Source organism: Adiantum capillus-veneris, chromosome 1, assembly GCF_014529385.1.
Source record: "Adiantum capillus-veneris isolate H3 chromosome 1, ASM1452938v2, whole genome shotgun sequence".
Taxonomy (NCBI): Eukaryota; Viridiplantae; Streptophyta; class Polypodiopsida; order Polypodiales; family Pteridaceae; genus Adiantum; species Adiantum capillus-veneris.
Window position 1 is genome coordinate 140,561,258 of NC_140931.1, and position 10,212 is coordinate 140,571,469.

A 10,212-nucleotide genomic window follows, 5' to 3' on the forward strand; every position below is an offset into this window, starting at 1 on the left:
ATCTTCGTCCATATCTTCTGGTTTTATCCCCTTGAGCTTTATATGTTTTATCTGCTTCTTTTGTACCAACACGTGCCAAATCTTCTTCTTCCACAATGGGAAATCGGTTCCATCCAACTTCTTGATATTGTAAAGAGCAGTGTCCTGTGATCCAGCCATAGCTACGCTTCACAGTGGTTTACTTTCCTGGGAAAAATTCGGCAGAGTTTCCCCTGTAAACTGACCTCTGAACCAATATCAACCTATCAAATGAACCAAGAAAGCTTCAGATTCTGCATAAATTTTGGCAGAGTCTCCTTTGTAAAATGGCTTTGGTGTACTCAAAAAACAGACCAAAAAACAGCTCAAAAAACACTGTCTCTCTGACACTGTAAGCTACGGGTAAACCTGTCCTGCACCTGTACTGTCTCTCACTGTCCTATCACTGTCCTGTAAGCATAGACTGTGACAATGCCTCAACGGAAGTAAATCAAAGATGCAATCCCAACTGTCTAACTCACAGTCAATACATCCTAGCTGCCTATCTAAGGGTGCTCGAGGGATCGCTCCAAGACCTATATCACCGAAAGGATCTCAACATTCGAGAATCCCCCAGCTCAATAAAACCTCACTCAACCCTCAACAAAGGCTGCAGTAAATCTAACAGTACATAGACTTCCCACAAAGTCATACATCCACAAATTTCCCACTATATGCTGTAACCGCTGCGGCGGTTGTTTGCTGCGTGACTCACAGCCAGCAAACCCTCAACAAACATACATCATCTCTGACAATACACCCCATGTGGAAATACCTGCAATGTCAGGATGAAATCTGGAATATCAAGCAGCAAACACAAGCTACCTGATGAACTAGTGGATGTCGCCTACAGTCTGTGTGTAGATGCGCCCGTGTCGTATGTGACACGCCTCCAAGAACTGTGAGCCGTCCTTCGATGTGTAGATAGCCACAAATCAACACTCTGGGAGTGTCGATATCCTCAGCACCTGCAGTCGTAGGCCGAAAACCCCAAATTTGCAGAGTCGGATCTACACCCGCCGAGACCACGTAGTCAAAAATGGCCTGCGCAGACCTTTGTCGAAGCCGAACGGTGACCGAGATGACCTCAGAATGAAATTCTGAGCACACCCAGCCCTACGGGTTCTCCCACAAGATTTGGGGCCATGTCTTTGCTGTCGAATTTCACTCCAATCTGAGCTGGTGGGAGACCACGTAGTCAAAAATGGCCTGCGCAGACCTTTGTCGAAGCCGAACGGTGGCCGAGATGACCTCAGAATGAAATTCTGAGCACACCCAGCCCTACGGGTTCTCCCACAAGATTTGGGGCCATGTCTTTGCCTGTCGAATTTCACTCCAATCTGAGCTGGTGACTCTAGCCTCTGCAGTGCTGCCCCGAGCCTCGATCTGAGCTCTGATACCAGTTGAAGGAGTACGAGCGGAAGTGCGACGCGAGAGAGAGTGCGAGAAGAAGAGCACGACGATATGGTGAACTCGCTCTACTGTAATGTGTAGAGCATAGTGAGTTCTTATTAGGTTTTTAACAAAAGAATATGTGTACATACCTGGCAGCCCGCCCACTTACCTGGGCGACCACATTGGGCTTTATACCCCAACACCCTACCCCCCCCCCCCTCCCCCCGCCTTCTCACAAGGTAAGAAGCCTTTAAGAGTGTAAGACTATCTTGTCCCCTACTTTTTGAGAGTATAGAGTGTGTCACCACCCTCTTCCTTTTTTGGAGAGTATAGAGTGTCTTCACCACCCTCTTCCTATTGGCTGGCCTCTAATTAACCTTAACCCCAAAGGGCCCTTAGAGGGTTCATATTTTTCCTAATGATGGATCGAGAAGATGCAACTCAAACCACTATGTGTACATGAAGAATTTGGGAGATGGGAAGTTCATCATCTTAATATTGTATGTTGATGACATGCTGCTTGCAAGTACTTGGTATGAAGATATCAAGGGATAGGGCAAAGAAGACGCTAAATCTATCTCAAGAGGATTACATCAAAAAGGTACTAGAAAGGTTTGCAATGCAAAATGCAAAATGCAAAATTGATTTCCATACCTTTGGCTAGTCACATTAAATTAACCAAGGATATGTGTCCAAAGACACAAGAGGAGATAGCCTATAGATCAAAAGTTCCATATGTTGCAGCAGTAGGTTCTCTAATGTATGCTATGGTCTGGACAAGACCAGATATTGCACATGCAGTGGGAGTTGTGAGTAAGTGGATACTTAGGTATCTAAAGGAGACAACCACAAATGCTTTATATTTTGGAGGCACTGACATTTTCTTGCAAGGTTATGCTAATGCAGATATGGCAGGTGACAAAGATACTTGAAGGAGCACTACTGGCTATGTCTTCATGGTTGGAGGCACAGTAGTAAGTTAGGCTTCAAAGCTGCAAAAAGTGCTCTCACTTTAAAAAGCGGAACATGTAGCTCTCACAGAGGCAAACAAAGAAATTATGTGGCTTCACAAATTCTTGGAGGAGCTTGGATACAAACAAAACAATTGTGTTTTGTACAATGATAGTCAAAGCGCCATTCATCTTGTAAAGAAGTTAGCTTTTCACTCAAGGAAAAAGCACATTGAGGTGAGATATCGCTTCATACGTACTCTTTTGGAATAAGGACAGCTAAAGCTAGGAAAGGTGCACACAAGCAAGAATCTTGTAAACATTTTTACAAAGGTAGTCAAAGGAGAAGTTGCAAGAATAAGAAGCCAGGATGAAAAGCAATCACAGGTTTTGTGTGGAAATCACTATCCAAGTGGGAAATTGTTAAGTATGGAGCCTGATTCACCCCTTGTAATTTTTAGTCTTATAAACGCACATTTGTAAGGATCGTGTTATGAGGAGATTCCGTCGTGCGTGAGAAAAAATCACTTACCAGTCGAGACCTATTCTCGAGACTGGGTTCGCCGGAATATTATGGATGGACGGCAACTAGAAAGTGGTCAAAAGATGGCCAATCGTTTGGCTGGTGGCCAATAGTCAATGGTTAGTGGCCGATGGTTGGAAGTCCTTGGTCAGTGGCGGAATTCAATGGCCGATAGCTGATTTCTAAGCACTCTTGTCTTCTCAAGGGCGGCCACACATGGACGCATGGGAGAATTAAACTTAGACTTGTCTACACAAGGGAAACTACACACGCTTGTCTCTCATGAGAGAGGGCAACACTTTTTCCCTATAAAAGAAGGCCTCTTCTACACACAAAATGTATTGTGGTAGTGCATTGTGGTGAAGTGTGAAGTGATGGGTGAGAGTGAAGCAAGGTGGGAGTTCCATAAAGGGTTGCTAATCCCTTTGTAATCTACTTCTAGTTTGAAGTGCAAAAGCCATTAAGCGGTGCTTTCCCGTGGATATAGCCCACATTGTGTGAACCACATATATCATGTTTTCTCTCTCTCTCTCTCTCTCTCTCTCTCTCTCTCTCTCTCTCTCTCTCTCTCTCTCTCTCTCTCTCTCTCTATATATATATATATATATATATATATATATATATATATATATATATATATATATATATGTGTGTGTGTGTGTGTGTGTGTTCTCTCTTGTGTGTGAAAAGTATCTCTCTCCATTTACGTAAAACACTTTAATCTCTACTTGGTTATGCCTCTATTTCCTAACATGATGAACCCAAAAGTACCAAATCATAATGGAACGTCAGGTGCTAGAGACAATGAGGCAAGTAAAAACAATGGGCCGGGGAGAGGAAGGTATCAAAGTATTGTTGATAGGGGCAAGGTAGAGCTGATTTTGGAAGAAGAAATTTTTGATGCTACACTTGCAAGAAATAGACACTTTGCAACCCTGTGTCCTGAGAGTGTGAAGGTTGAGGTGTCTAAAGTGAAAGTAGCCAATCCAGTTTTGGTGTGTGCGATCACTCGGAGTGCTAGAGTCGTGATTGAAGACCAAATAGATGAGCCACCTAAGGAAACAAAAGCTAACTTTAGAGTTAGATGACATCAAATGGACCTTACCAAAGACTGCAAAATTTATCAAAAATTAGGGGTGGCGATCACTCGGATGCGAAGTCGTGATTGAAGACCAAATAGATGAGCCACCTAAGGAAACAAAGCAACTTTAGAGTTAGATGACATCAAATGGACCTTACCAAAGACTGCAAAATTTATCAAAAATTAGAGAAAAAAAGTAGAGGATGGTCTAGGCCAGCAGCTTTGTGGAGAATCTATAGACAAGAGTAGGAAAGGAAAGTTTGAGGCCATCTTTCTGGTACTGGATGTTCAAGAAGCATATATTATGTTATCCAAGGTCAGCCCCTCGGCTCGAGAGTGTCGAAGCTATCCCGTGATTATGTGGGCCAAGCATTGACAATTCAAGGACTCAATAGGCACATTCAAGTAGAAACAAATAACACCAAAATCTGGAAGAAGGCAATGCACCTAGTTGATGAGAATACAAATGTTGAGCATTTTGTATCCAAAGACGCATATACTTTCCTTGATTTTTGCATACGAAGGTTTGAGGTTTGTATATGGAGAACTACAAGATTATGGAGGATAGAATGTATTCTTGAGTTGTGCTTTCCACAACACTATCAAAAGTTTCATGTTATTGCAGAGAGCAAGCGGCATGTCAAAAGACAAATATTCTGATTGGTTATCAATTAATATACCACGAGAACTTGGATCAAGTGTGGAAAATGTTTCATGCCTTGGATGGGAGCAATACCTTGATTTTTCATGATGCCCACTACAATGTTTTGAGGAATGTACCAAGAACTTACTTGATTTTTCCAAAATTTTGGAATCAATTAGTTGAGGAGCTAGAAATCTTTCTAGTCATTGCATGGTTACTTGGATGGATCTATGCAAAAAACAAGCGAAGTATACTTGCAACACTCTTGTGAATGAAGCAGCTTGCGATAGAGAATCGGAGTATGTACTGGAGCAGTACATGAGAAGATGCAAGGTTTAAGGAATCCAATGTATTCATTGAGCCCATTACTAATGTACTTATGGTCACATATTGTATTTGGTAAAGATAAATTGTAAAATACAAAGGTCGTGTTACTCTATTGCTTTTATTTGATAACTCGGTGTTTCTAAACACCCCAAGCTTTTGAGATCCCTTCGATTCCAAAACTTTGCTTTTCAATGTTGGTAAATTTGCTATCATGATAAAGTTAGTGCAATGATTTTATTGTCTCAAACAGGTACTATAGAAAATTACAAGGCCATGCTTCCAAAAATGTTAAAGTATAAACTAAGGTGCCTATTCACTAGTTTTTGTAAAAGGATGCATTTGTAGATGGCACCAAGTATATATGCAAACAATTAATAGGTCAAAATTGGACAAGATACTAATATTTCAAAGCCATTTCATTAAAGGGGATTTGAATAATTTCATAAGTGAGTTTGCAGAGCTCTAAGCCTAACCCCTCCCTTTATCCATAGCTAGGCTATGTTCTATGCTCTTGGTTGCTTCGATGCTTAAACGTACTTGTCGTAAGGGCATTTAATTTCGAATATAAAACAGATTGTCAAAATCGCTACTATATTTCCACATGGCGTTCAAGTGTTTTAAAGGTTTTCCCACATTTCCAAAGTGTAGCATAAACATTGATGCCAAGTTCATTGCCAAAATCTAAGCATAGCTCAGCATTTTAGACTGAGATAAAACTACATTTTACACCAATTTTTATTTCACACAAAAATATTTTTGTGCTATCAAGCTTATATTGTGATGCTTTGAAATGTATTTCAAGCTTATCAAAGTTCCATTCTCACGTCCCTTTCCATATCCTATGCTTCCTCAAGGCCTTTGTGTTAACATAGTAAACTACTTCAATTGTGACCAAGAGAAGACGTTAATGTTGCTTGCAATCGACCATACATGAGCTCTTTTTGTATCACCTAATTTACATTCAAAACCTTATTTTATGAGATTGGCATGCATGCATGTGTATGTGTGTGTGTTGTGAGAGAGAGAGAGAGAGAGAGAGAGAGAGAGAGAGAGAAGAGAAGATTTTAATGTCCTAGGAACAATTTCAAGACTCCTCGAAGATCTACCCAAGAGGGCTTGGACTCAAGACTTGCTACTCAAGAGAGGACCGAGATAACCAATCTACCACACTTGGGTGCAGGGTTGCCCTTTGCGGGTAATTTATCTATTTTGGAGTAATTTGACCTTTTTTTATTGGTGAAAATGTGAGCTACCCTTTTTAAAAATACACTAAAATGCTTGAAAAATCATTAAGTCTCGCAAATTTAAAGGCGAAGTGTGCCCATCAAAAATCAAGTATGTTAGAGAGAGAGAGAGAGAGAGAGAGAGAGAGAGAGAGAGAGAGAGAGAGAGAGAGAGAGAGAAGAAGAAGAAGAAGAAGTGTGGACAACATTAGAAGCACGTAGATCTATTGAATACTGCAAGTTGAGACAAAGGATGGCTAAACTTTCGAGCATTCTAGCCAAATCCATTGTGTTTGCGATGCCTCAAGCATTTGAATCTTCATGAGTGATACATTAGGGCGGGGAATTATGCATATTGATTGGAATAAAAATGAGGAATATAATGTGTAATTATAATGATATCATACATGACATGTAGTGTTAACAATGTCAAGATATGTAGTAGACCTTATGCAAAATATGACTGACAAATGTAGATATCATTGCATATGCATCCTTTCGCTTGTGTTAACGCTTGCATAGAACACCGCCTCCTTCCATCGTAGTGCTACTGCATTGGAACATCCTCTCTCCTAGCTTTTGTTGCTCCATGGTTCCTCTTGAGGTTTTGAATTTGTTGGCTTTGCAATCATTTCTAAATAGAGAGGTGGAGAAAAAATTGTTCTCTCCACCCATAATAGGCATGGGCGTCCCGACTTTCACCGGGTTTTTGAAGTTGGGCCTATAGGTTTGGCCTAGCACACCATCGACCACAGAGGATAGATTCATAAATTTGAATTGAACATCCAAATGAGCAAAGCAATCTTCATCAAGCTTGAGTTGGTACTTATGAACAGTATTATCCTCCTCTGTAATTGGAACTATGTTAACATCTACCGACATAAGGCCGACAATGTTGATGTTTGCACTGTTGATTTTGTCAGTGCGCTCAATTTGCACATCACCGTTAGGACTTTGCCAAGTGGAGGACTCCCCCAATGGAACACTAAACTCTCTTCCATCATAAGAAAAGAAGAACCTATCGACAACATTATTCCATGCCCCTAGCTTCTTTGTCTCTATGCTTAGTTTGTGTTCATCAAACATTATACCAAGTGCATCAACCCATGTAAAGTCGCGCTTGCGATCGTGGGGGCGTGTGCCAATAAAGCGAGCATTTATGTGAAGGTCAATGTCGCTAAGTAGACAGAAGTTCTCATTGGCTTTTCCATGAAAGTAGAACATAACACCATCTCCACCAACAAAGCGTGGGTCGTAGCAAACAGCACCATATCCATTGCATTTGGCCTTTCGAGCTACACAAAAACATGACTCTACTATCACCAAAAAAATAGTGTGTGCCTTAAAAAAAGTGAGACATTCATGGAATGCTTGGATTGGATGTTTGTAATGAGCTGTTTTGTCAAATAGCATTTTAGGATTTAATTCCATCTACAAATTTTGCAATATACCTCGTGGTATTAGCTTTCAAGTGGAGTCAATTTACTTCTACATTGTGAGAGTGTGTGTGTGTGTGTGTGTTTTATATATAAAGAGAGAGAGAGAGAGAGAGAGCACAAGAAGATTTATCAATTTTCTCATGTAGGAAAATGGAGTCTTTTTCCAGTGTTTTTCATGCAATGAATAACATCATGAGCTTCTACTCGAGAGACACCGCATACCTAGCTAAGTACTATTGGGGGCAGGGGACCGCCCTGGCGGTCCTGCCCCAATCGTACCTAGCTAGGTATGCAGTGCCTCTCTCACCAGAAGCTCATGATGTTCACAACGTGGTGAGAATTTGTCCAAAATTTCATGTGTGGAGAGAGAGAGAGAGAGAGAGAGAGAGAGAGAGTGTGTGTGTGTGTGTGTGTGTGTGAAGCGAAGCGAACCTAGTGAGAGAGAAGGTCACAGCAAGAGAATTTAGAAGAGGCGAGAGGCAGCTGAACAGCCAGACACGAGAGAGAGAGAGAGAGAGAGAGAGAGAGAGAGAGAGACACGTACATTTGCAGGACGTCTCGCATTTAGAGGGAGTGCAGTCAATGAAGCAAGCGCCAGCTTTGCCGGAGGAGGAGTTGCGGCGGGGGCAGCTAGAGGGGCAGGTGAGGCGCTTGAGGAAGCAGCGGCCGCGGCTGTAGCACAGTGCACGGGTGCGCGGGCCTTGGTTGCTCAGCAGCACGTACTGAGTTGCGGGGTCGCGACGTTCCTCTTGCAAGGATCGCATCGCCGCTGCGGCCCGGCGCATTGGCACCCCGCCTTTCACCCCTGTCACCACCTCCTCTTCCTCTTCTGTCTCATCTGCCCACACGCCCACCACCACCACGCTCACCATCATCAATAGCATTGCAAGTGCAACAATGCACCTTCCCACAAGGACTCTTGCCATCTCTCTCTCTCTCTCTCTCTCTCTCTCTCTCTCTCTCTACACACACTACTACCAAGAGCTCTAATAAAACCCCTCTTCAAGTGCCTCTTCTTGGCACCTCTTCCTCAACAAGAAAAATTGGATGATATGCTATTCTTCTCAACTTCCAAATTATAAGGGGATTAACACTCTCTCTCTCTCTCTCTCTCTCTCTCTCTCTCTCACACACACACACACACACACACCCACACAATGTCAAGACTTAACACTCCTTCCTTCCTCCCTTCACTCCTCTTGCCTCCCTCCCTCCTCTCCACATTTATATCCCCCACATCTTAGTTGTGCCCCTTTCATTGTGCAGACCCCTAGAGATAGTTTCTAGGCATAGGCTTTCCAGCGAGTAATGAAGGGCGCGCAAAGAGCTCGCCGTTGCTACGTAGAAATACAGCAAAACTAGAGAATTGAGTTGGAGAAAGTGTGCAAGCTATGGAGGCTTTACTTGCTATGCATTGATTACCAAAGACAAGAAGCTAAGAAGAGGGTGTGAGTGTATATTGAGGGGGGACCTTGCCTTGTCTTTTTATTTGGGAATTGTGATGTGGGACTTACTCCACATTGAAAGGGGGAATTCCAAGAAAGTTAACATCAACATGGACATGTCCACTTGGTTGGTTGATTGGTTAGCCTTGTCAACATAAAGCCTAAACTTTTTGGCAAAGAAGAAGAGAATGGAGCCTTGTCAAATATGATAAAAGCCTAACTTTTTGGCAAAACCTTTAGATAAAAATGGAAGACTCTAACTTTATTTTATCATGCACTTGTTCACTTTTGGAAAGAGAGGAGGAAGAGTTAATCACTAACATGTCTAAGGTAGGGAGAGAAGGCTTTATCACCAACATGTCTTCTTGTCTTTATTAGCATTTAGCCCCATATAGGCAGCTAAAAAAAAGTTTTTTCCCGAAATATTTTGCATTAAGCTTTGGTCTTTTCTAAAACAATATAGTAACTTTTTTCCAAATCTTGTTCCGAATTGACCGCGTTAAAAAAAAGCGCCTAGACATAGTTTTCCAAAGTGCGAACATCAAGTTGGTATTCTTCTTTTGCTTGGTGCATTGTGCCCCTAATGTAGAGGTCCTGCAAGTGGGCATGGTATTTATTCTCTTAGGTATCCATTTCATTTCTATTTATACATATTATGATGTATTTATTTTAGCAGATAAACTCAAACCCAATGTTCATCTTCACACCGCAAGAACGTCCCTACATAATCTTCTAATCTTATCTTCATTAATTAAATGTTGTATATTTATATGTATTATGTATGTATGAGTTGTATAAAAATAAACTATAAGCCCATTTTTGGGTTTTTTTTTTTTTTGCATAAGGACCCAAGGGGCCTCTTTAAGGGGTTTTCCCTTGTAAACTGAATCAAGAGAGACCTTGTAACAGTGTTTGCAAAAAGAGTGTCTCAGGTTCAATTCGTGCCGCTTTTAAGATTTGAAAATGCAAAAAGACAACAAGAGGAAAGGTAGAATTCCATCTAGATTTGGAGGAAATTAAAGGAAAAATAGTAAAAATTAGCTCAAACTTTCTCTTGGGAAATCATAAAAAAGGAATTGTGTATGGCTAGGAAAATAATTTTTATGTAATAAAATCGAGCAAGAGTTTTAGTGTAAAAACCGCGCATGTGAGGGTGCAAGAAGAGAGG

At 41.5% G+C, this 10,212-nt stretch overlaps 1 protein-coding gene across 1 annotated transcript; it reads right to left on the reverse strand.

Annotated features, from left to right (window-relative positions):
* Nucleotides 1-6,357: 6,357 nt before the first annotated feature.
* Nucleotides 6,358-8,999, reverse strand: LOC147465692 (uncharacterized). Its single transcript, XM_086512149.1, has 2 exons — nt 8,144-8,999; nt 6,358-7,455 (listed from the first exon to the last, which is right to left on the reverse strand). The coding sequence occupies exons 1-2, from the start codon at nt 8,523-8,525 to the stop codon at nt 6,668-6,670; spliced, it is 1,170 nt and encodes a 389-aa protein (XP_086368275.1). The 5' UTR covers nt 8,526-8,999; the 3' UTR covers nt 6,358-6,667.
* Nucleotides 9,000-10,212: the final 1,213 nt, after the last annotated feature.

Coding starts and splice junctions, on each gene's coding strand:
- LOC147465692 (XM_086512149.1), bottom strand. CDS start 8,525: ATGGCAAGAGTCCTTGTGGGAAGGTGCATTGTTGCACTTGCAATGCTA. Junction 7,456..8,143: donor ATGCGAGACGTCCTGCAAAT/GTACGTGTCTCT, acceptor GTTTTTGTGTAG/CTCGAAAGGCCAAATGCAAT.